Genomic DNA, 27377 nt, shown 5'->3' with positions numbered 1-27377 from the left:
TAACCAGAGAAACTATGCAAAATCATTAAGTCACTCCCATAATGGCAGCACGGCAAAAGTAAGTAAGTAAGCCTACTTCAAATGCACTTCGCTACTTGTGCAAATACAGTGTACGTACTTCATCCTCCTTGCCAGTCTGGCAGTAATAATGCCATCAATTCGAGTTAAAATAATTTCAATTCATTTCGTGGAGAAAATGTAACACCACACGCGCATATGAGAAAGACGATTTACGAAATGTCCTACTTCAGCTCTGGCACATCGAGGGCAGCTTTCCAAAGGGCCCTTCTCGTTATAAAGCGTTTACTCCCCCTCCAGTCGATCTCAGTTGTCGGTGAGGCCGGCGGGGCGGATCCCACAGAAAATTGAAAGAGAAAATAAAGCAACACAACTAAAGCCAAGGCTATTTTGACTCCAGTCGATTATTCAACTCCCTTGTGGACAGATTGACCAATAAGGTAGTAATGGGTACAAACTTAGTTACCCGTTCATCAGTAGTAAACTGGTAGTGTTCAAAATGTGAAAAGTAACATTGTCAAAACGTTGCTTGTTAGCATGTATGGCTAGCCTATTTGCTACTAACCATTCTGCTAACATTAGCTTGCTAGCCAGTTTGACTTCGATGAGCGCATTGCGTTTTATGTTAAATCGTAAGACATGTCGCTGAAATCCAAGATGATCGTGTTACTGAGATGTCTGTGTTTGTCATACTAATCACAAGTTAAGTGTTAATGAACGGTATATGTAACATGTACTTTAAAATTAACATTAGCCGGTAAAGTAAAACTACCCGATTAATATTAGCGTCTTCGTGCTAGTTAGCACAGCATGCTGTGGCTACTAGATACCATTTGGTAAAGAATGAGCTAGAACCTTGTGTAGGATTGGACACGCCGAATGTGGACACTGGACATACGCTTCTTTGCGGGATGTTTCCCCTTACGTTTCGTTAACACCATGAAAAGGCTGTTCAGACAGATATTACAATTATTTTTTAAGTTTGACGTCAATGAATGGCTAGGAGTGAAAATAGAAGAACTGATGCTTCTTCATCGATGATGGCTGCAGTCTTCAGTGCCTCGCGTCAACGCTAACGCTATCGTAACAAAACGTAGTTTAAGATCCTCAGAATTGATTATCGTTTTAATACAAAATTCTGGATCGAGCTATTTATGCGTATCTACAAGTGAAACAAAACGAATTTTGTGTAATACACTTGATCCTGAATTAGTAACGGGTTCGTTTAGCTTCAACTGGCCTTTGGGAAGCCAGCATCCACGGGATTGCGCATTTGGGCATATCGCTTTGTGTAGCCAGTTACGAATACAATGATGTAGATGGAATGGTGTGAAGGCCTTCTGCTGGTTTAACCTTAACTCATCCATCTACTTTTATCAAAGCTTTTGATCGGAGCGGTGATCACGTTTGATTCGGCTATAGATACATGGTCATAGATACATTAAAGTGGAGTGCCTTTTAAATGTTTCAGCAGCACTCTGGATTTGATCGACATGAACACTGCTTGTCTCTTCAACTTAAAGTGTTTTTGGATACCTTTCCATTCTGATCTGTCAATGTGTTCACAGATGCCCTCAGCGACAAATGGCACCAGGACTGTCAAGTCCGCCAGCCCGGAGGTGGGATCCGCTCCTGGATCAGCGGGCCAGATCCTCATCAATAACCAGACATCTGGAGGCCACACAGAAGCCATGAAGCAGGTGTTGGGTATTATTGAGAAGAAAGTCCGCAACATGGAGAAGAAAAAGGTATGTGCTTTCTTCATGCGTTTGTAAGAATGTCACATCATTACATGTACCACAAGATGGTCTTCGATTAGAGAAAAAGTGCTGAAGTTAAATCTGACTAGTGTAGATTTAGCTAGGCTGCTAACTAATGTTAGCCAGAACTACACGGAGTGACATGGCTCATAGTACTTTATCAATTGTTTACATACGAAATATAAATGTGTTGCAATCAGCATACTGTATATGACAGCTTTGTACGTTTTGATAAGTCTATCATTTGGTTTGGAACTAAGCGCTTCGGGAAAACGGCACATGGGCCAAAACTAATATGGCGGCGCCTCTCCCCCAAAACACGAATGATGTATGACTATTTCGATTAGAAATAATGTCAAACTATTGGAGTAGTTTTTAATGTATGAATTAAGGCAGCGCTACGCATTCAAGGTAGACAGTGATTTAGCTGATAATTGTAATCTTTTCGCTGTGAGTATGATGTGCGTACGACGCTGTGCTGAGATGCCAAGTCTCTGAATAACAGTGCTGTATTACGGCAGGTGCGTGTGTCCTCGTACGTAACGAAGTTAGACTGCTTAAGCGCCTTTGGGCAGCATTCTGTGTTTGGCACAGATCTGCAGTCAGGAGTTTCAGCATGGTTACATTGCCATCTTTAAATTGTTCATAAAGCTTCCCGTGTAAATTGGTGTCTGCACTACACACACTATATTTTGCACAATACAAATGTCAAGCTTTGTGTTCCCGCTCTAGCTGCATTGCATTATCTGTTCAGGTGTATTTCCATTAAACCATTCACTTATTTTATTTAAAATATGAATTCTGAAAATAACTTTTATAAACTCGTAAAAAGTTTTATTTTAGTTCCCAGTTTTAATGGTCTAATTTTATGTGTGTATTGGACTTAAAACTGTGTTCATAATTGCTTATAGTGGCTCTGTAATTTCCTGTGACCAGGTGCTCTTGTGTAAGCCGCTTGTTCTAACATTTGGCTCATATGCAGTGCGACAACATTTAACAGATATGTTTCAGTGCATTGTTTTTTTTGGGTTTTTTTTTTGCTGCTCACACAAACTGAGAGTTCACAACATGTTCATAATGGTCCTTTGTGAGTATGAGCAAGTGAGCAAGTGCGCTGTGTATCACGGGTTGATCTTCCAGACAGAGGCTTTTCCTCAGATTTACTTGCCAGTGCTGCTGATGAGATTATCTCGAAACACGCTCTGCTCGGCCCTGAGCTTTTCATTTTCACTGCAAAAAGTTTTAATTTGATCTGAACAGACTTTTTCTCCATCCTGCCATCTGAAATAAATATTTGTTTGGTTAACCCCTTGCAACAATTTAATAATTCTGTTGTCTTGAAACTACATTTTATCTGTCAGTATTGCGGTGTACTGGTTTGATCATACTTGTTGTGTGATATTATGTCAAAATATAACTTTATTTGAGTGTTAATCTGAGCATGGTGCCTTTCTCTTTGTAGGGCAAGCTTGATGACTACCAGGCCAGGCATAACAAAGGAGAGCGTCTCAACCAGGACCAGCTGGTGGGTGAAAAAAACTATTGTTCCATGGCAGGTTGTCCTTTGCTCAGCTTCAGTGAGCTAAAAAGCTTCCCCTATGTACATGCTTGTGCTTTATGTGAGAACTAAATATAAAGCTAGAGCTCTTTTAAATGTTCATCCGTCATTGATTACTTTGGTAATGAAATGTCTTGATTTGTATCATTTCATTTCAGTCATTTCGTTAATTTTAGTTGAGAGAAACTCCTGACTGCTTGGAAATGGGGCAAGCTAGTGTCATGTGGTCTCACAGCATTTTGTAACTTCTGTGCAGTCCATTAATTCTGCTGCCGCTGTTAATGCTTTCTAACCTTTTTCCTTCTCATCTCATCCTTGTAGGAAGCTCTTTCAAAGTATCAAGAAGTGACTCATAACCTGGAGTTTGCCCGGGAGCTGCTGAAGAATTTTCTGGCATTGGGGCAAGATGTAAGTACATGGACAAGGAGTGGAAGTTGGAAGGTTCTGGATTTCTATCTGGCCTGATGTGAGCATGTTACTGTAGGTTAGAAATAGTCTGGAGGAATATCTGTATTCCACACTTTGATCAGACGGTTTGTTTCTGGTTTCTGACAGTGTGTTCTGATTTTGACTTTGGTTCATGACCTAATGTTTTCAGTGATGTTGATAGGCATACAGCATTTTTTTAGCTGCACTGGCTTCTTTGAAATAGCTGTGTACACTTCAAGCATCGTCTTCTGTCTCACAGCAAATGTCTTGAAATCTGAATTGTTTTGTGAATTGATTACGTAAGGGATAATGGACGACATGGTGGTCTGTTCACAGAAGTTAATGCACCATTATGTTATACCACCATTAGGTTATGGAGTCCATTATCCCGCTTATTCCACTGTTGCCACTTGCGTTGTGTTCATTTCCTGTTACAATTTAAACGTTTTAATCGCTAAAACTGTCTTGTTTGTAGAACTAATTTCTTCCGACACATATCAACTAATTTCTCAACTTGCAGGACAAACTGCCACTACTGTTACTAGTTCTAAATGGATAGTTGCTACGGCCAAAGGCCAGTCGTTAGTTCTATCTCTCCTGTTGTCAAGCGGGCGTATCCCAAGATTCGGATGAACTTTAGCTTTGAAACATCGCTATTTTACTTAGCCTGCTGTCATCCATCTAGCTAAAACAGGGTACCCGCGGAGTCTTAAAAGTATTAAAAAGTATTACATTTCATTTTCCTAAATTAAGGCCTTAAAAAGTATTGAATTTCACCTCAAAGTCTGGAATTTTTTCAAATCAGTAGATTTAGTCTAATATCCTCACGTAGCGTAAATCACAAGGATTAAAGTTCTCCGTCGTACGACGGATTTCCGTCAAATTGATTTTAGAAATGTCATATTTGAGATCGATGCAGATCCGGCGAGAAAAAAAAATAGGAGGGGGGGGGTCGTCTATCACCTTTTCTTTTCCTTTTTTTAAGGCAACTACAAATATTAGGTCCGATGAATGAATGTGTGTGATGGTAAATGTTTAAAGACCTAATAGTGTTCTTGAGAACTTTCTGTGTCTCAGAGATCGCTCAAGAAGATACGTCAGCTATGAGTTTCGCTTTGTTTATGTTGTACACGCTTGTCTCATTGGCCTGGGGCGGTTGCTTAAAAAAAAAGAACACGTCTGGAGGACGGTCTAAAAGTTGGATTATAGTGACACAATTGAGACAGCTGATGAGGTTGCCCAATCAGTTTTTTTTTTTTTTTTGGATAGGCCTATGCTATTGTGAGCTCTGTGCGAATTCGGAGGCTGTGTTCTTTCCATGCATCAATGTAGACAATTTCTTACTATCGCGAACTCTTGTCAGGGGAGGTCATTCATTTTGGGTGTCACCTATGACTTGAACAGATAGCCTGCTATGCCACCCGATGTACTATTATTGTTACAGTTTTTAATCAATGCAACTAACATTATGTGTAAAGCGACGCAATATTAACCGTAGCCTATGCCTCCCGTCTGTTATGACATGTACAACAATGTTTTTCACAATTTGCGACGGAAGGTTTTGACTGAGCGTGTTAACAGTTCGCGACATTATTATTTTATGTTGAGTAAGGGGGTCAGTCGTGTTTATGACGCACAGACAGCCTTGTAGCCTGCTTAGGCCTCACTTTTAACGACAGTAGGAGCGTATGTTGACAAAAAAAAACCATGCAATTAAAATAGTCAACTTAAAACTTGGCTATTATTAATGTATAGCACAAAACCATAACCAGTAGGCCTACCAGAACCTCTCATATTAGCGTCATGATTTGTGTACGTTTATCTATGGCTGATTTTTTTTACATTTTTGCGCTAAGTAGGCTACGCATGTTCTTTCATAGCGCAACACGACCTGTCCCTCACCATATCGCAACCTCTTGTCAACCTTATACAATCTGTTGCTGAAGACAAAAGCGCCCTCTCCAGATTGTCGTTATCAGATGCGCAGACCTCCTGCATGAGCACACACAGTATTGCTGCTCATTGGAAAACTGAGTTGTCTAAAACTCAAAATTACCATGTTTTCATTAAATGCGGATGAGGCAACAAATGGAAATATGAACAATATCTAGACTGTTCTGATTTGTTACTTTGATGAGGAAATGTGAAGTCTTGCAAACTTGATTTTATAGATTTTACTTGGTGTTGAATTGCATATTAACAAGAAAAAAAAATCTCCCCTTTAAATACTTTTGGCCTGAAGTAATTAAATAAGAGTGTAAGTTAAAGCTACAATATTGCTGCAGTAGAATAGAAAAGCAATGGCTAATCAGCAATGGTCAGGGATGGTATTGAAATATTATTTTGTTCATCAGGAAAACTCAATCGCAATCAAGAACACTCTCAATTCGCTTATTCACATGGCAGCCATTGGCAGCTAAAACGAGGCTACAGGGTACACAAACCATAGGATTGTTATGTTCTATGCATTCACCTGTAGGTGGCATTAATTATATAGTAACTTAAAAGTACCCTGTAGCCTCGTTTTGGTCTTTATTTGGTGCTTTACTTTGCTGTTTGCATCTTTTTTTTTTTTTTTTTTTAAAGTATATTTTTTGGGCTTTTTTTTATGCCTTTACTCAGATAGGATAGTGGAGACTGACAGGAAGTGAGTGGGAGAGAGAGTCGGGGTGGGATCCGGAAAGGACCACGGGGCGGGAATCGAACCCGGGTCGCCGGCGTACGGTGCAGGTGCCCCAGCCAGTCGCGCCACTGCTGGGGCCGCTGTTTGCATCTTTTTGTACATTAAAAACCAATAAGTCGCGACCGCAAAAGGGGTGCTATCTCTATAGGTAGATATGAACAACGTATGACTTATGGCTTGAAAAAAGTTTTTTTTTTTTTTCACTTTAATCCCTGAAATCAACTAGGTTCTATTCCGTGTAAATTTGTCCATGAAGCAGGACATTCAGTCACGTTACTACCGCGACAAATCTTTGCGTTGCCACTGCACTGCTGTCATGTTCATGTTGGCATGTTACACAACAGTAATTATCTGCAGGGATGGATTACTGCACAGGCCTACCAGGCCCAGGGGCCAAAGGGGTCAGGGGGCCCTGAAGCTCAAGCCTTTGCATGGAATCATTGCCTCAATATCAACAAATCAGGATGTAGGCTATGAATCTGATTGAATTTAGTATTGGCCATCCCCAAAATGCACCAGAATACAGGAAATCACATCAAACAAATTAAAACATTTATGGGGGAGGACCCCCAAAACCCCCTCCCACATATACGACAATTAGTGGGGGGCCCTTAATACATCTGGGCCCAGGGGACCGAAAGTTCATAATCCGCCCATGATTATTTGAGGTTTAATCTTACCTTTAATATTATTTATTCTATCCGAATGGGTGCGATGTAGGTATTAAATTTCATCTGAAGTGGTATTAAAAAGGTCTTTAAAAGTCTTAAATTTAGGTCTGACAATTCTGGGGGTACCCTGTAAAAGCCACCTCCGTCATATGCTACAATGTTGCCATGTTCTGAACGTCTGCATTTTACAGCTCGGATGCAACGTGACGGTTCATTTAAACTTCACAACGAGTTCGGCGAATTAATATACAAGTGTGATAGGGCCAAAAAAATGGATCTACTTCATAGGTGTGCAAATAACATACGGTTAATGGTCGTTTTAAATTACGTAGGACAATGGGAAATTCAACCAAGCAGTGGAATAAGCTGTGGTTATATTTGACTCATATTTTATATTAAAAAACGGGGCCCTTTTTTCTCTTTGGGCACACTTTGTTGTCCCCCTCCAAATATGTGTACTTCCTGCGGAAACTCAGGCGAGCAAGTGCTCCACCAGCCATCATGACCACATTCTACCGAGGCACCATTGAGAGCATCCTCTCCAGCTGTATCGCTGTGTGGGGCGGAAGCTGCACTGAATACAACAGGAAAGCCCTGCAGCGCATAGTGAACACAGCTGGAAGGATTATTGGTGCTTCACTCCCCTCCCTGAAGGACATTTACACCACCCACCTCACCCGCAAGGCGACCAAAATTGTGAGTGATGCAAGTCACCCCGCTCACAATCTGTTTGATCTACTGCCCTCTGGGAAGAGGTACAGAAGCCTGCGCTCCCGCACTACCAGACTCACCAACAGCTTCATACACCAAGCTGTTAGGATGCTGAACTCTCTCCCTCCTCTCCCCCCTCCACCCTCAGCTACATAACATCCTGGACATTGGACCCACAAATGGCCGCCTGCACCACTCCACTTGCACACTTGTACACTTTGCAACTTGTTGTTGTTGTCCTGGAAACACAACACTTCTGCTGCTCTTACATAACTTGCACCACTATGCCACTTTATTTCTTACTTAGGTCAAACAGAACTACCTCAGCCTCTTATTGGCCTGACTTTGCACTAGTATTTTATTTTATTGACTGTCTATGCACAATTTCAACCAAATTTTGCTGCTCTTATTTTTTCATTATATGTGCCCTCTTATTTACTTATTTACTTACTTTTTTGTTTACTTGAATGTTATGTTTGTCTGTGGACTTAAAATTGTTAAAATATGTCTTGTCTCCACCGTGGGATAGTGAGAAACGTAATTTCGATCTCTTTGTATGTCTGGAACATGTGAAGAAATTGACAATAAAGCTGACTTTGACTTTGACTTTGACTTTGATGTGTGTGCATGGCTTTGGTTTAATCTGTGTCTGTGAGAGGCAGATGGTCACTGTCGCTCCTGTCCCCACCCAGATTCAGAAGGCGGTAAAGAAGACGAGCAGGCGGGAGCAGCTGCAGAGGGAGGAGGCCGAGCAGAAGCGCCTGAAGAAAGTTCTGGAGCTGCAGTTCCTCCTGGACCGCTTGGGGGAGGAGAGTGTGAGGCAGGAGCTGTTGCAGGGGGCAGGGGGTCCCTCACTGCTCAATGAGGGGGACCTTACCGCTCTGGACGAGTTCTACAAGTTGGTGGGGCCTGAACGTGACCAAAACATCAGGTAAGAGCAAGGGGGTATTCCATCAACCTCGCTAAAGGCCAAACCTGGCTTATTTTGATAAGTCTCGCTAATTTTAGTGAGAATTCCTATGGAATTCCGTAAATGAGGTTAACGTGAATCCCAGCTTGGTAACTATGGGAATTTATGCCACAGAACTAACCTGCTCCGTAGCAGGTTAACGTTAAAGCTAAATTAAGCTGTGCTGCAAAAAAAACCAATCAGTCAGAAAACGAGTCCAGAAAGATGGTTCCGTCAACCTGTGCTTTCGTCACCTGTAGCCTACAACTTCAAAAATAGAAGTAGACAGTGTCACCAAGCATGGATTTACACATCCACTTGCTCCAAATAATTTATGAAGATTATGCGACTGAAAATGTTTTAACTTCACGTGCGTGTGGTTCTAGGGATCTTGATAGGCCTACTCTACGCATACGTTCTGTGGGGGTGTAACGTGCAGCGAGACGATCCAGCAAAGGAGTTATATTCTTGCGTGTTCACAGGTTCGCTTCCCATACGAAGTATTAAGGCTACATGGCTTATCACCTTGATAATGACATTTTTAGTTTAGATAAAGGGTCATGCACATTTGGTAGGCTGTTCATTGACAGTAGTATGCTTTGCCAGTGGGCTATATTATATCTGATGCAAGCCAAAGGATAATTCTGTAGCCTGTAGGCCTATAGGCAGCTAATAATTAAAACTGCTTCATGTGTCGACGATTGTTCATGAATGTCAAATCAACTGTGTGCTACACAGATTAAATACTAGGCATAAACAAAGTCCTTTTAGGCAAGTCCCTCCACTCGGCGGCCATATACCAACGTTTTATGGGCACTCATCGGGCACAGTCTTTGGGTCGAACTGCGCACTTTGCGTCAATCAGGTTCTAAAAAAACGCGTATGCTTGGTCCTTACTGCATCGCGATTAACATGTTATGGCAGACAGCCCTAATACAAACCTAGAAACGTTAACCATCTCCTTGCTTAACTAGTTGTAACTGTTGCTAGCTAGCTGAAGTTTACTATTGTAGATGTAGCAAACCATGTTCAATCTTTCTGCCAATTAACATTAGCCTACTCTAACTTCATTGAGTAGCCTAGGCTAAATGCCGAACTCCGATGTTGATCCGTCATCACTGCACCCTCGATTGACGTTTACCACAGTAGCCAAAATATGTGCGGATTCTTTGAACTCTTTTGAACACAGATCCGCTGTTTATAAGGCCATAGCATAGGGCCTACATATGTACAGATGTACTGTTTGTACAACAACAGGACAGGAGCACGCAAAATACATCGTTCAATCTCTATGGACGAAAATCTCACTTGTCCCACCGGCAAACGCGCTAAAGACCAGGTCGGGGGCCCCCTAGCGGCTCGAGGTTCCAAGCAGTTGCTTGGTTTGCCTGTTGACAAGGTGCTCCTCTGGTTCTACCTCGTGCACGAGCAGAGATGAAGCTGAACTAAACCTTGCTTGAATAAACGAGGCCAAGATGCTGCTAACTTCAGTTAATGGAACAGCTTCAGCCCCAAGTGAAAGTCTACGCTAGTTCAAGCCAGGCTATTTCTGTTAAGCGCCGCCTTCATTAGCAAGGTTGATGGAATACCCCTCAAGTCTCATTTACACAGTTATGGCTACACATCAAATCGTGAGTGTAGCTAAAGCATTTTTTTAGATGGACTTTGGATCTGTTTATTGTGTACAAATAAATCACTTAGCAGATGGACAAAGCTTTTAGGTTGGTATAAAGTGTACCAGCTGTTCAGATGAGAACCTTGCACATGTTGACCCCACCCAGACTCATACTGTTCACTTAGTGGTCTACTTAGGAACCAATTAAACATTTTATAAAGACAGAACTGTTTCATTTTGTCAGTGTTGTGTTACATTTTGTCAGTCAGTGTTCCAAAATTTAAATCCGATTCATGGTGAATGAATCTAATTTCACAATGGACTGCTGTTCTGCTTCCTGTCCAAGCTAGGGGTTTTAGTTGCATCATTTATTGCTACAGTTTTGGCAGTGTCTTCCTCTGCTGCTGCCTATGGAAAATTTGTGGCCACATCCAGTCAAAAGCGATCTTATCAGAGGACTGTGGCCTCTTATCTGCAGTTACAGGCCCCTTGACCTGGATGTGTGTAATTGTGTTTAAGGACACAGCTTGTTTGACAAATCAAGTTTACTGTGATATGTGCAAGTGACTGACAAATTGACTTGATTTGTTTGAAGTTATAGAAGTTACATAGTTAGAAAAGGGGTTGATATTAAAAGATCAATCCAAGCAGTTTTGGACCTGAATCATTTGTTTACCCCTGATTTCACAGTTAACTGCTCATACCCCTTTTTTAATTTTTATTTTGAAGTGAGTAAATATTCTTGTTTGTTAAAGGTGGTACAAGGAAACATTTGTTTTTGTTCCTGAATCTTGTGATTTGGTAGATGGAACAAGACGAGTGGCTGGTCTCATTGTTCTTGTTTTGGTAATGCTGTATGTCTTTTTGCCTACGGTTTTGTGCTATCTCTGTTTACCACTCTCAGGTTGACTGACCAGTATCAAGAGGCATCACAGCACTTATGGGAACTGTTGGAGGGGAAGGACAAACCTGTGGCAGGAACCACATGTAGGTCAAAAAGCTCTATTGCTCCATCTGTTCTGCAGGGTTTCCATGGTCATGGAATTTCTAGAATATCATGGAATTTTGGAAAGTCTATTCCAGACATGGAAAATCAGGGAATTTTATCATTTTAGGGCAAAGTCATGGAATATCAGGGAATTTTGTTGTAGCAAATGAACATTTACTTGCCAAAATACATTAATACAAATATTTCCATGAAGAACTGGTGTAAATCTTGTTATTTGCTTTACTGCTTCCTTGAGTATTCCAACTTTGTTTATTCAATGCCTGTTTATTCAATGCCTATTTATACCTCCCACTTAAAAAAGTAAAATATTCTTGAACGCTATACGTTAGTAAATAGCAAGTCATGAAATTTCAGTTTTTTGTCAGGGAAAAGTCATGGAATTTTACATTTGACCCTGGTTCTGAAATGCCAGTCGCTACCTCTTAAATGTTTGTTACTGTTGGGGAATTGTTCTTGACTTTGTCAAACTCCCTTGTGTGTTGCTTTTAGATTTTAAGGCTTTTTTCAGGTCTACATTAATCTTTCTTACACTTAAATCACAAGCAATTTCAAAGTTAAAAAGAGAGCACAATACAAACATATGAGATGGATGAAACCGATGATCAGAGCTTTAACTTGTAATCATTAAAAGGTGTGTCACTAAGCCTTACTTCAGATTCATCATACTGGAACAAAGAAACTGGGGATTTGCGGGGGGAAAAAAGAGTTGAGGTAGTCAATGTGCATGAAAGACCAGAAGGGAAAGAATGCGTGCCATGGAAGTGGTCATGGAGGTTTTAAGAATCATGGAGTGGTTTGACTGCACTCTGGTAGATCTTGATATTGAGGATTACGGTTGTCCAGATGCAAAATAAGTGCCTATAGGCCCTAATCTTCCTGCTATGATTTTAGTCAGGTCAGCATGTAGAGTTATGAGAGTACTGCTGATTGGTTATCCATTATATACCTTAGATACAACGATGATCCATTATTTGCACTATACTTCTAGCAGACTTGCATAATTTCATTAGGAACCATGTTTGAATATTGACAGCAATAACTGCATCACTTCTATACGGCCATAATATGAGGTGTGGTAAGGTGTTGAACCCATCATCACTGTAACCTTTAAAATAGTGCTGCTATCCTCATGTAGGTCAAGTGCCAGTGGGTACAATGTGCTATTGTAGGAAAGGATGGCTCATTGAAAAGCATCATTGCTTTTACAGGAGTGTGGGAGAACTCCTGTATAGAGTCAAACGCATCAAACGTCTTGTCTTATTCTCTTACGGCTTCTACACAAACTGAATTGTGGGTCCGTTGCATCGCATTTCTCCTTTTGCTCGCGTTGAGAAGTTCAGCTGTTGCTGCACCGACAGACGGCACCGGCCAATCAAGCCATTCGACGGACGCCACCAACCAATCAAATTATGCGTTGATGGAAATCAACTGTGTGTAGAAGCCGTTACAGACTCTGTTTTCTGCTCCGAATAGACACCATGTTGGATACCACAGTGTTGCATTCTGAAAGTATTGGGGTCATAGAGATTAGTATATTGTATGTCGCAACCCATTCCCCTTGTAAGCACCCGGTGTGGAGTGGTATAGAGGCTTTTCTGGCCGAGCTGAGCGGCACTGTGTTGCATTGTGCTGGTGGTCAGTGTAAAGGCGCCCGCCTCTCCTGACTCAGCACGGGGGCAGTGTGCCAGCTGCCTGTGCCCAGAGGCCTGGCCGCACCGGACCAGCACGCCAGCAGAAATAGGACCAAAGCATCTTTTAGACCATCCTGCTGACCCTAGATGGCCTGACCAGGCTTGGCCTCTCTCACTCTGCTCAGATTCCCCCCACCCTGCCACTCGCCATCCAGGGATAACTCCAGCAGGTGTTGGTGTCTCGGGGAGAAATATAAATACATATGGAGGACGTGGACAACATGACCGTGCCTCTTTGGACATGAAAAATGCTGACGTAGGAGTAGTAGGAGTAGTAGGAGTAGTAGTAGCACTTTAGCAACAAATCAAGTTACTTTGTGGTCTGTTAAATGAACCTTAAATCAGTCTAGCAGCTTATCTTGTACAACGAATGAATTGGCCATGTTGTTGCTCATTTAGGATGTGCTCACATATGCTCGTTCAAATTGAACTCCGCAGTGGAGCAATTTTTCTTAATATGCCAGACCTAGAAATATTGCCTCTACAATGTCCATGGAGCACACTGAAAGGGACAGCGTGGCATATCAACAAAGATCAATGATTATTTTTCTAAACACACATTGTGTAGTGTAAGGAGAGACTTATCCACTCAGTGCTTGGTGTAGACTGGTTGTACAGATCAACAAAAGTGCTGGCGGAATGGCAGCATAATTGGATTTCCAGGTTTTAGGTCTTGTCCTCCACGGTGGAACTCATGGCCTCCTTTCATGGTTCACACCATTCACTAGTAAAATACTTCACCATTCCACCGCACCTTCCCAGTAGAACATGTGACTATTGTCAAGGGAGGAGTAACGGAGATGTGTCTGGATCCATTTCTCACCCAAATGACTGAGTGTAGTTATGGCAAAGACCAAAGTATGATAAAGATGTCATCACAAACAAATAACGGATATGCTCTTGACACAACTAAATAACTCTAAATTACTGGTTAGTGAGGTTTTTTTCTTTGTATTTAGTCTATACCTTATGAGATTCTTCTCTTCTCTACCAGACAAAGCCCTTAAGGACACCCTGGAGCGGGTGATGCAGAGTGGTTATTTTGACACGGCACAGAACCATCAGAACGGAGTGTGCGCGGAGGAGGAGGAGGAGGAGGAGGAGGAGCAGGTGATGACTACGGCTGTGGAGTCTTCAGAAGCGGAGGAGCAGGCTGTGGACACAGGTCTGGTTCAAGACTACTCATGAGCGATGGCACTTTAGCACAGTAGTCTAACACAGTAGGACTTGCATACAATAAGCAGCATTAGGCTCGTCATAACAATGTATTTAAATATGTACTTCCTAGTAGCACTGTTTCTTGTAGCCTTTCACCTTCTCAAATATCATTGTATTATTTCCAGAGGGTGAGCTGGTGGAGGAGTATGCTGAGCCGTTAGCAGTGGAGGCAACAGAGGTGAGTAGTGTTGAGGGCTTATGTTCCATTCTTCTCTTCCTCTATTCCATGAATACACCAGCATGCCATGGCAGATAGCATTTATCTCTCATAAGTATGACATTTTTTCCCCTTTGTAGCCTAATATTGGTGTTCTGCTTGCAGTTTGTTAACAGACAGTTCATTCCAGAGAGCACGTACAGCAACAGCAACCAGGAGCAAAGCGAGGAGTGGAGTTCTGAATCAGAGGTACACCTACCCATTTGTGTTAACACTGAAGTCACCTATCTATTCTCACAATATGACATAAGGACAAATGTATTGTCTTCTGGTGGTCAAACATGGTCTGCTCTGGGAGATGGGATTGTGTAACTTTTGTCCTAGTCCTATGCCTCATCTGATCAGGAATTATCTTGGATTTTGTAGGCGGTGAGTTCGCTGCAACAGCAACCGCCCGTTCAGACGGCCCCTTCTCCCGTGGTGTCTGAACCCCATCCGCTGACCACGGTGACTCCCACGCCCCCCGCGGACCCCATCCTGCGGAAGCAGGTGGTGCAGGACCTCATGGCGCAGATGCAGGGGCCCTACAACTTCATGCAGGTAAGGGAGCGTCCTGACGGACCAACACATGGTGCATTATCTGGCCTGGCATTATGCTGTCAACTCTTATGATGATGCTAGTGTTATTCTGGCATGTTCTGGCACATTCCCATAGATTTCGGGCAACGTTCCTTCTGGAGAACTTTAATCATCATCACATTATCACATCGCAAATTACACACAAGAACTGGTATTGTGGTTGCCCATGAAGTTGCAATGTATCATCTGTAACTGAACCTCCCCTGTTTCCCTCCAGGACTCTATGCTGGAGTTTGACGGCCCACCCATTGACCCTGCCATTGTGTCCGCACAGCCTATGAAGCCTGCGCAGAGCATGGACATGCCCCAGATGGTTTGTCCCCCAGGTTGGTATTGCAACTGGTTGCGTTAGTAGGACTCACTTTTACCTGTAATGATTTTGCCATTTTTTAAGTTGTGGTGGTGATGGGATTTGTGTCTCTCTCGTAGTTCATCCAGACACGCGCCTTGCACAGCCCAACACTGTTCCTGTACAGCCTGAACCAACACAAGTGAGTGGAGAGAAACGCTATATACCACATAAGTCTCAAATATGTTTCTGATGTATAGAAGGGAATTAAGAGATGTCCTCAGTATTTGATTAGGTTTTCTTGTTGTCCAGGTCCCCATGGGCGCTCCCTCACCAGAGGCCTTCTCCACACCATCCCCCATGTATCAGTCTCCCCACCCTGCTGACCCACGACCACAGCCTGAAGCTATCGACCCAATCCAGGTAAGCTCTCTGGAGCACATGGCGCTAATTGAACGTTTTCTCGTTTGGGACAGGCTTCTTGTCTGATTGTTTGATTGTCTGCTATAACGTGTTCTTTTGGTCTGTGTATCCAGGCCTCCATGTCCTTGTCCACAGAGCAGCCCCCTCCCTCTGCTCTGCCCCCCGCCTCCCAGACACAAGTGTTCCAGCCCAGCTCCAAGCCTTTGCACAGCAGTGGCATCAACGTCAACGCCGCACCATTCCAGTCCATGCAGACGGTGGGTGGAGTCACATCATGTATTCTGTCGTGTGTGTGTGTGTGTGTGTGTGTGTGTGTGTGTGTGTGTGTGTGTGTGTGTGGGGAAAACATGGCATGAGAATTTAATTGGTATCTTAACATTAACCTAATGTTTAAACATAATATAAATACTATCTGTGTACAAACTAATTGGTAAGCCTGCAATGCATTTATTTGGTCACTTCTGTTTTAATTTACTTCTAATCTTTTATTTTAACTGAAGTGTTCGTCCACAAAATGTCATTCAAAATATTTTGTATTGGACTAGTGACTCTTGGTGTCTGTGGACAGTGGTCACCCACACATGTGATATCAAACTGTAAATCACTGATAATTACTGACCCTTTTTTGATGTGATGTGTGTCTAACTGCGTTTATCCACCAGGATTTTAAGTGTTTGGTCAAATCTGTAAATGTATTTCAGGAGTATGGAAGGAAGGGTGTAATAGGGACTTATCAACAACATATTGTAAAACTGCACCGTGAACGGCATCTTTAATGTTGATTGAAAAGTGGTGTTGCTATTGCTTTTGCGTTGGTGGATAAGAAGACTGAGTTGGAACAGCAGCATTTTAGTCCAGATTTTCCAATCCTGGCAACATCTTAGAACAGCGCTGAAACTGAGCTCATTTGTCATCTTTGGTTGTATAAAAGGGGATTTTGATGATCCAGACAATGCTTATCTAAGATTATAACTTCAGAAGAACTTGAGCCTGATTATACTATTCAGTGTTCCCACGCACCCTGAAACACAGGAGGTTCAGTTCAGGAAAACCCCTCAACCCTAGAGAGATAAATGGCAAATATCATTGTTATATCTTGTTAACAAATTAATGTCTTTATTTCTATAACTCTTTTGGTTGTCCATAATGACTAAATTTTCTGATTTGTTAGAAATGGATGTTTTATTGTGAACAGTGATCACCATTTTTGCCAATTTCCTCTAAACAGTACCTGTCCCTCTGACCCTCTCAGGTATTCAATCTCAACGCGCCTGTGCCTCCGGCCAATGAGACGGACTCCCTGAAGCAGCCCAGCCAGTACCCGAACAGCTACAGCCAGGGATTCAGCAACCAAACGCAGCACCCACTGGAGCAGCCAGAGATGCAGCCGGACCAGCTGCAGTCTGGTGAGCAGGGTCTGTCCCCGAGCAAAAGATGACAACTAGCCACTTAAATACCCTAATGCAAGCTTATTTTGTGCACTTGCAGTGCAGTATGTTTGCTTTCATTTTGGTGACCAAAAACCCTCTGGTGTGCATGCGGATTGTCTCAAGTGTTTAAAATGAATGAACGATGTAAACACATATATCTGATATGGGCCACTCTTAAAAGTAGATGTAAACAGGCAGTCCAAAAAATCGGATATAGGCGGAAAATTGGAACAACTGCATCAGGTGCATCAAGGCCTGCCGGTGTAAATGCAGCCTTTGGTTCTGCCTATGTGGGGTGATTTGTCAGCATCTATCTATAAATTGCAGGAACGTGTGTGTGTGCCGCTTATCTGACAAACTTCGCCCGATTGATTTCAGACTTACCAGGTGTTTCGCTACGGGCACAAGTAAGTGCAGTGCCAAGTTTGACGTTTTGGATAAGAAATGCAAAAGATATCGGTAAATATATCTGTAAAATAGGCACGTATTGGCTTTCGCCACTCTACTGTAGCCACTCCCCCATCTGTGAGTTTGTGTGTTAACCACCGCACATGTACACACATAGGCACGCACACATAAAAACACACATGCAGGCACGCACACATAAAAACACACATGCAGGCACACACACATACTCCATTACCCCCCCACACACACTCACAAGCGAACAAACACACACAGAAGCACACATACACAAAAACAAGCACACACTCATTTACATATACAAAAATAGGGGATGGAGTAGGAGATGGAGACATTGACAAGCGTGATTTATTTTTGAGGAGAGAATGTGCAGGACTGGGCTGTCATATTTTGTACTGCTCTGCGGTACAACTACTTATAATATAATATTCAGTTTTAAATGCTTAGCTGAAATAATGTTTTCCCCATCATCTTATTTTTAAAGGTCCCCTGTGTAACGTTTTCAGATGTTTGTTAACAAAATCAACATTTCCCATACATAAATGTGGCCCCATTCATGTTTAATTACCACCACCAACAACTCGAAGCATACCTATTGGCTTAGAAATCCTCATTTACATTTACATAGCGCCGTGTCGACTCGCTATGTACGTGCGCCATGTTAAAATACCGGTGGCCAGCAAGGGACATATGCGAAATACAGCTCAGTCTGTCCGACAATGAAATTGTATTTTCCAATGAAATAAATAAAGAGAAAAATAACTTTGTTTGTGATCTGTCACCAGCTCACTTGATCTCTAGTTTCTAGACCCAGAGACAGTTTACAACCTAACCTAACATAGTTATGCTAGGACTAGTAGACCACAAAGTTGCTGAACGTGTTATTTCAGTTTAGTTTGCAACAATATACAAGTCCTTAGCTGCAGTTCCCATTCACTTTCGGTTTACTGTGCTAACGATAGCTAGCTAGCGAGCTCGGTCCGAAAGAGTTTCATTGGCATCACACACAAGCAATGGCAATAAAATAGTACACAATGTTATTAATATGTTGTTATTGCTTATTCAAGCGTAACTCTCACCAAAATGCATTCTAGGGTGTTTTTGCTTTCGTGAATGGGCGTCGTAGGGGCACTACTATTTTGATACGTGGTTGCGTCAAAATTGCTATTTTTAAAACACTAAGAAGGCTCGACACCTGAAACTTTGATCGAAGTATCAACACAGTGTCTCTACACATGAACTTGAGCATTGAGAACATTGTTAGTGTACACATAGTTTACTAAAAAGAAAGGTTTTTGACAACTCATTCCTTGACTGGCATGATGGCTACGAGCAGAAAACCCAAGTGAGTTGGTCTAAACCTTTCTTTCACACTGTGTACACGAACAATGTTCTCAATGCTCGAGTTCATGTGTAGACACTGATGATCCTTCGATCAAAGTTTTATGTTGTGTCGAGCCTTCTTGGTGTTTTAAAAATAGGGATTTTGACGCGATCATGTATCAAAAAATGGTTCCCATTCAAAACTCCATTTGACCTAAAAACGACAACACGGACAAGCTTGAAAGTGGCGCTTCAGACGTAATTATGCTTTTAAACGAAAGTTTGACTTGTGTACATTCACAAAAACACCCTAGCGTGCATTTTGGCGAGAGTTACGCTTTCAGAGAGAAGTTTATGCTTCAACGTGCTAGGAGTCCAGAACTAGTGTCAGTTTTGATGTGTGACTGCTCCCGTAGTTCTAAACGAGACAGCGCTTGAGAGGTTGGTTGCTATATAACTCCTAACCACTAGATGGGAGAATTTCTTACACAGGGGGGCTTTAAAGCAGACCTACCTGCGGCCATATAATTGGGCTACAGGTTTTCTACAGGAATATCATGTTTGAACGGACACTGCTCTAGTGTATTGAATTCCAGCACAACTCCTTGAACTTGAGATTTTGTTCCACAAGTATGCCCCCTCACATGGCAGTCTGAACAGACCTGGTTCTAGTTGCTAGTTAAAGGGTTAATGTCCCTGGGTGACCTTCTCAAGGCTCAGACTGGAGTCCCCTCAGACAGTCTGTTGAAAGGCCTGATGTTCATGGTTCACTGATTCCACCCAGTGTAATAAAGCTTGAGCAATCTACAAAGCACTTGGCAAAAACAAATGTTCAGAAATGGCAGTCTGGGCCATGAAACAAAATAGGCAGTTGGGGTGTTAGTGGAGTTTTGATTTGTTTTAAGGGTTGTTTACATGATATTTAAACCAGCAGAGTTCATGTCTGGAAAAAAAACTGGATAAATCATGGAATTTGAGGCCTGGAAACATTTTTGAAAAATAAATACACCTGTCAAGTTTTGGGGGGAAATAATGGAGATTTGCCTCACACAGTGTAATAATAAGTGGTTAATTTATTCAATGAGAAATCTAATTTTGAACAACATTGTGACAGATCAGGGTGCACACTTCCTTTACACTTGGATAAGTATAAGATATGTAGTGTTTACCATAAATCTGTCCAGTGTATTTGAACTGTTTTGTCGTTGTGTCCTTTCCCCTGTAGTGGTTGGAGCTTTCCACTCTCAAGACCAATCACTCCCCAGTGCAGGAGGCCACCAAACCATGTCTCCGCAATCTGCGGGACAGGGCACCGGGTTCGGCCGACCCGCCCAGTCTTTCTACAACAGCAGAGCCATGTCACGTGGCGGGCCCAGAAACTCCCGTGGCATGATTAATGGCTACAGGGGACCGTCCAACGGTTTTAGAGGTATTAAGCCAAATGGCAGACAATCTAGAATTTGTCCTTGGAACTTTTTTAATTTGTTTTTTTATCAACACTTTCGCTCCACAAACTGTAGATGTTTTATGACTACTCCGCAATATTTACTTTCTAAAGCATCGCTCTTAAGGGTTGACTGATAAAAACGTTAAAAATGTACAGAAATTAAGTGAGTGAAAGTAATTTTTTTCTGTGAAATCTTGCAAAACATTTGCTGTATAGTGTCTATCAGCTTTTTTAACGGTGTTCTGTATCCTCTTAGGCGGGTATGATGGTTATCGCCCTCCCTTCTCCAACACTCCAAACTCTGGCTATGGACAGACCCAGTTCAGTGCACCACGGGACTACTCCAACAGCAACTATCAGAGGGTAAGTGCTGCTCTTGATGGCTCCTGAACACAGTGAAGAATGCTATTAAAATTGTCTCCTTAATTCCAAATGGAGACACAGTTGACCGAGTAGATTCCAGAGTAGTTAAGAGCAGGTAAAACTGGCTTGCGAAAGAATAGTTCTTTATTCTGGATGTAACAACAGAGTTCTGGTAACCCTGTTGTACTCACAGCACAGCACAGTGTTGCAAGGTGAAGCCAAGGTAATGAACTGAAGCAAAGATCTGGGAAACTTCTGGCTAATTATAATACCAGAATATACATTCACGTCTGGGGTCAAATTGGAGGGGGGGAAACAGGCAGTGATATAGCCTTAGGGCCTGTCCACACGGAGACGCTTTTTAGGTTAAACGCAGAGGTTTTGCTTCGTCTTGGCCGAGCGTCCAAACCAGAGGTGGGACCAAGTCACTGTTTGGCAAGTCACAAGTAAGTCCCAAGTCTTAGCAGTCAAGTCCAAGTCAAGTCCCAAGTAAATACAGAGAAGGGCAAGTCGAGTCCAAGTCCAAGTCACATCAAAGCCAAGTCGAGTCCAAGTCCAAGTCCCAATCTTTTTCAAGTCCTGAACAAGTCATCAGGTACTCTTCACTTAATAATGCCATTATTAGACTGTCGATCATAATTTTAGCACTTCCATCTAATCCACAGTAGTTTTTGTTTATAAATACAGATTAAAATATGTTCAATGTTTCTGTCTTGTAATCTTTTACGACATATGCATGTGCATACCTGTGTAATATACACATGTGCATACCTGAGTAATCTGTAAACGGATAGCTACATAACACTCAGCACAGCTGCAAATATATATATATTGTTTTTCCAAATTTGCGGAGCCCACTGTAAGGATGAGTAATAATTTGACTGACGGCAGTTCACTGCGCTAGGCCACAGATTTGCCTGCAAACAATTGATTAGGCTGTCTGGCAGTGGCGACTCATAAGGGAAGCCAAGGTCAACACTTTTATATTATTTAAAAGATAATAATGACAGTAATTTTGTTTTAAAGTATTCATTTCTACTACACATTTGATGCTGTTTATCTCATTTGTAAATGGTGCACTGTCACTTTAAGCCCATTGTGTCATTGTGTGCCACTGTCCACACGTTCTCATAATGATCTTTTTTTACCAGCTCCGTTCAAATAGCCTATAGCCTAGGGCTAGTCCACAAACTCAAACATTGTTTGTGCCACATGTATAGCACAATATTAACAACTAGAAAAGCATTTCCTGAAGGAAATACAGTGCATGAAAATGCAAAAATATGATGAGTTCATATGGTTAAATTATTTGCTTGGTAGATAAGGTTTACTATAGTTGGAATGACTGAACAGTTAAATAGGTTGATAATTGAAATGGTTAAATTATTTAGGCAGATAGTTGACGATAACTAACAGTTGGAATGGCTCCAATGTTTGCTAGTAGTTATGCTAACTATGTTAAAGATAATAATGGTAACCAAGTAACTATGCTAACTAGCATGCTAACAATATTAAAATGTTAACTATGTTAACCATATGACTTAGCTAACCTAGCTAATAATTTTTATTAGTTATGATAACTATGCTAATTAACATGCTAACATGCTAATTATGTTAACCATGTGACTTAGCTAACTTCGCTTATCATTTTTAACAGTAATGCTAACTAGCATGCTAACATGCTAACCATGTGACTTAGCTAACTTAGCTAATCATTTTTAGCAGTTTTGCTAAAAAATGCTAACTAGCATGCTAGCATGCTAACTATGCTAACCATATGACTTAGCTAACTTAGCTAATCATTTTTAGCAGTTTTGCTAAAAAATGCTAACTAGCATGCTAACATGCTAGCATGCTAACTATGCTAACCATGTGACTTAGCTAACTTAGCTAATCGTTTTTAACAGTTTTGCTAAAAATGCTAACTAGCATGCTAACTAGCATGCTAACTATGCTAACCAAGTTACTTAGCTATCTTAGCTAACTAGCTACAGTGGGTAGGAGTCATAGTTGATGACAAGTAACAGTTACAATGGCTGAACAGATAAAAGTTCAGTAGTTTAAAGGGTTAAATTGTTTAACAGTGAAATATTGTAGTGAGGACTTTTATTTTGAAACAGTTTTTGGCAGAGGAAGCAGTTGAACAGGATGTGTAGTCTTAATAGGGCCAGTTTGTATGCTTAAAGCCTGAGACTGGCAGTTGATGCAGCTGGCCCGAACACCTGCCATAGGATTCTAATTGCTTAACGGCTCTATTGTGATGTCATCAGCCCATGTTAAGTCTATGGGGAAATTTTGAACAGTTTTTAATTAATAGTTTAAAAAGTATAAAAGTTACAAAGCTGAAAAATACAAAGCACCCATGTCCTAAGTAAGACCTACGTAACATAGTTTGAATGAAGTTTCTACGTTAAGCGGTTGAAGCTGCATTAATTGCGTTAGAAGAAGAAGAATAAGAAGCCTAGGAAGAACAGTACAGTGCATTTTCATGCACTGTAATGATAAGCATGATATTAAGTTGGCACAAAGAGCTTTCATTCCCTTGGAAAGAGAAGCATGTATGACATGATGCTTGCTTGACATTTTCTGTTTGCAATTAAAAGTGAATTATGAGCGCGGTAGCCAGTAGCCACCTAGCTACAGTAGCTGAGTGAAATGCGTTTCAATCGGCATATCATGTGCTTCATGTAAATAAATTATTGAATACTTCAAGACTCACCAGTTCCATTACACAAGGCAAAGACAACTCTTCATAATATTCTTGTCCACTTTCCAAATCACAGTGAGTGCAGCTATGTCATAGTGACCTGGATCTCATAGTTTATAACAGTACAGTAGGCTAGGGAGAACCGGATAAATTAACAATCTCCTCTAATCTCGTATTTGTTGCCTTCACGATTTCCTTTTATATGTTTCTTATATTTAAAAGAAGATATCAATCATCATCAACAATGACAAGCCAGCTGGAACCTACTCATTTTCTCTCCCTCTCGTGCGTGCTTAGATGCGTTCTCAATTAAATGCAGTATAGGCTAGCATAAGTTCAAATTGGATCTTAATGGAGAGGACTCGAAAAGTATTAACTTTATGTAACATGCTGTTGGTGCTTTTTGACATTAAACGTTCTCTAACAAGAGTGCAAATCAGTTTGCAGTAAAGCTACTAGTGATTGGCTAAATGTTGGTCCTTCCTCTGTCTGGTCCCCTACAAACAGTGCGTAACGCGTGTGGGGGTAGTGGCAGTACTGTACTGTGCTCTGGCCGCTTGTCTCCGCTATTTATTTTTTTTTAGTCGCGGGAAAGCGTCTGTGGGGTGACTGGTCCACGATCAGGAAATTTAGTTTTTGATTCGAGACATGTCAAGACATCACAAGTCAAAGAGGCAAAGTCCGAGTCAAGTCTCAAGTGAATAGTATTCAAGTCCAAGTCGAGTCGCAAGTCATGGCGAATTTTATCAAGTCAAGTCTGAAGTCATTAAAATCATGACTCGAGTCTGACTCGAGTCCAAGTCATGTGACTCGAGTCCACATGTCTGGTCCAAACGAATCCTGTAAACGCACTGCCCGAAACCGCACTTTTTTGAAACCTGGTCCCAGAGTGGAAAAATCTGAAAACGTAGCCCGTTTGAATTCGTTTAGACAGCGAAACCGCACATCCTGCTCGCGTATCGATGATGTCATTGCCACACCTCAGCTGCCCTGGACTTATAGTATTGCCTAACAATACTAGTTTTCATACATGACATTACCTACGATTACACTTATAGCTTATGACTTGGTGGACTGAACACTGTTTTTCCCGGTGTCTTTTTATGCATTCTAGCTACTGTCAGTGACGCGAGAGAACTTAAGTTATTAGGAAAGTGCGGTGTAAGTTTAGGCTACATTAATTTGTGCGTAGTACCAGTGTCATTCATTTATTTTACATGTCTTACAACATATATACATGCATTCACAGTCGAGTGAAATCAGATATAAGCATACAAAGACGCTTAGAACTCACGTTAAGCCGATGGTAGCACACTGAATGCGAATGCGCGATTTGATGCAGGCAAGGTTTTATAGCAATATTATAAATGTGGCGGCAGAATAGCCTAGAACTTGGGTAAGCCTTGTGTTTAGTAGCCTAATTGCGGTGATGGCCAAAACTAATGTGAATCACGGACTCCTACAACCAAAGAAAGTAAAGGTGATTAGTAGGCCTACCTGCGTTGGCCAAATAAAGGACGGGACTGCACCCTTCACAAACCGTAAAATAAAGTTTATTAGTTTTACAGTTGACTACAGTTGACAGTTCACCATCAGTCCACACAAACAATTCTGGTTTCCTTGCACTAGCCATTTCGTCGTAGCCTATTCTGTCTGTAAAGCTCAAGTTTTGGTCAATTTCTGTAAAGAAACAGTGCCACCTATAGGCCTGGGGTATGAAGTAACGTGTTGAGTCGTGTTGAGATGGATCCGTTTGGACGCAAATATTCTTGATACGGTTCCAGGGAAGACGGAGGAAAAAAAGATCAGTTTGGTACGTGTGGACTAGGCCTTATTCAATTAAGATGTCTCTTGTGGGGGAACAATTAGTTAGGTACACCATTTGCTATTGTAAGGTGACAACATCCTGTCTGCTTACAATAAACGTCCTGTCCCTGCAGTATTAAACAAAGAACCAAAAGAATGACATACAGAAAACCACTAAAATCTAACAACAGTGAGGACTTCAATTTGAACGATTTATTCCAAAGTTTTGAAGAATGAATTCAGGTTTGTGACAATCTCGCTGTAGCTGAAATGTGCTCTGTGGCTGCTCATGTTGAATGTGTGACTTGGGGGTTAATCCGCTTCTTTTTCTCTCTCACCAGGATGGCTACCAACAGAACTACAAACGTGGAGCCGGCCCGGGCCCACGTGGCTCTGCTCGTGGCAACTCTCAAGCCATTCGCACCTGAGGACCTGGCAGACTGACCACTCAGCCCACATTGAACATTCAAAAAATTGCATTTTATCCCAGTTCACCCCTTTTCTTTGTTTTTTGTTTTGTTTGTTTGTTTTTATCATCAGTGGTATCTTTTCTCTTCTGGCACCTCTCGAGTAAGCCTGCTTTGACGGTATTTAAGAAAAAAAGAGAACCATTTTAATGAGTCTGAACACAAGCAAAGCTGAGGATACTCAGTTTCAATATTTTAAGCCTGTGTTTGTATCAAATATTCCTGTAAACTTGAAAGATTTCATTAATTTATTTTTTTGTATAAAATAAAAGCAAAAATACCTACCACTGCTGGTCTAAACCCTGGGAGTCCTTTTTCTGTTTTCCCCCCGTTTCTTTTTTTTTTTTTTTTGTTCTTGCCCACTCGTTTTAGTTCTCAACACATTTATTTTCTTTTTGGTACATTTTGAAGAAGCTCCCAATCTCAGTTTGTAAATTGATGTTGCTTCAGAAGTTTCAATAAAGATGTGTTGCATTAACCACTGTCTCTGTTTGCTGTGCTGTGCACAAGGAAGTTTATTGTCACATGCATATAGTAACTGGAAGTAAGAAATGCAGTGAAATTATGTCTGGTGTCATCCTATTTGTGCTTTAGATTGAGTGGCAAGGGCTGCATAAGAAAGGTGGGGGAGGATTGGGATTGGGGGGGGACCAACAAGGAGCAGTTTTATTGAATTTTGAATTTCTTGTTAGCCTAGAAATCTAGACGCACCCTAGCGGCGGCAAATTAATTTGTTCAGCTTGTACGTCTAGTATCGAACCATAGGAATTTCTATTGGCTTAACACCGTGGATGACGGCCAATCACAGCGCTCTATTTCGTTAGAGAGTCTTAAGGCGGGCTTAACAGGATAACGACATCCTGCGACGGTGAACAAGGAAGCTGGCTATGGCAAACGAAGAGCGGTTGTTTGAATCGGCGTTGGCGTCAACTTTGGAGGAGTTGGACTTGTGCTTTTCTTTGAAAGTAGATCAACACAATGCACTTAAGTCATTCCTTTCGAAGAAGGATGTATTTGCCGTTTTGCCGACCGGATACGTATGGTCGTAGCGCTGGCCTATTGCATGCCTAGGCAGTTTGAAAGACAATTCTCTGCCCGCCCCTTGGATTAAGCGAGGTGAATGATTCGATGCCAGACTATACATGTCAATGATATAGGATGGCCCCGCCAGGCTAATTTCTTGTAGTTTGGAAAGTGAGTTTGACGTTAGACATCACTTCTGTTTTGTACAATAAAAAAAAGCAAGTTGTGTACAAATCACTTCAACAGAGTACATATAAATATTGGAAAAGGATTGCGACAGCTAAGATGGCCAATATGCAGAAAGATGAATAAAATGCTGCCCAGCATTCTCTAAACTTCAGGGAAGTTCCCAAAAGGTTCCTTGACAGTTGCACAAAAACAGCTGTAAAAGGACGTTTCAGGAACGTTCTCTGAAGGCTACACAACAATACCTTTAGAGGATGTTCCCAGAAGGTCTTCTAAAGGTGCACAGTTATGTGCAGAATAATAGCAGTATGTTTTAAAAAATTGAATAAAGCTCAAAATCCTTAGAATAGCTGTTAATTCCATCATATCAAGCATTGGGAAC

At 41.6% G+C, this 27377-nt stretch overlaps 1 protein-coding gene across 2 annotated transcripts; it reads left to right on the top strand.

Annotated features, from left to right (window-relative positions):
- The first annotated feature begins 332 nt into the window (after nucleotides 1–332).
- On the top strand, nucleotides 333–26264 carry caprin1b (cell cycle associated protein 1b). 2 transcript variants are annotated; one of them, XM_076303480.1, is made up of 18 exons: nucleotides 333–458; nucleotides 1587–1766; nucleotides 3241–3303; nucleotides 3658–3744; nucleotides 8523–8761; nucleotides 11299–11381; nucleotides 14089–14259; nucleotides 14438–14490; nucleotides 14635–14718; nucleotides 14896–15069; nucleotides 15326–15434; nucleotides 15538–15599; nucleotides 15710–15820; nucleotides 15934–16077; nucleotides 17073–17226; nucleotides 20222–20425; nucleotides 20700–20806; nucleotides 25661–26264. In XM_076303480.1, the coding sequence occupies exons 2-18, from the start codon at nucleotides 1587–1589 to the stop codon at nucleotides 25745–25747; spliced, it is 2112 nt and encodes a 703-aa protein (XP_076159595.1). In that variant the 5' UTR covers nucleotides 333–458; the 3' UTR covers nucleotides 25748–26264. The 2 variants fall into 2 exon arrangements, with proteins under 2 accessions (XP_076159595.1, XP_076159588.1); XM_076303473.1 differs by having other exon boundaries at nucleotides 17073–17235.
- Nucleotides 26265–27377: the final 1113 nt, after the last annotated feature.

Source organism: Alosa pseudoharengus, unplaced genomic scaffold, assembly GCF_046254945.1.
Source record: "Alosa pseudoharengus isolate Yale_2024_CS ecotype anadromous, Long Island Sound unplaced genomic scaffold, YU_APseudo_1.1 YU_APseudo_1.1_scf_10, whole genome shotgun sequence".
NCBI classification, from domain to species: Eukaryota; Metazoa; Chordata; class Actinopteri; order Clupeiformes; family Clupeidae; genus Alosa; species Alosa pseudoharengus.
This window is presented reverse-complemented; position numbering and strand designations above follow the sequence as displayed.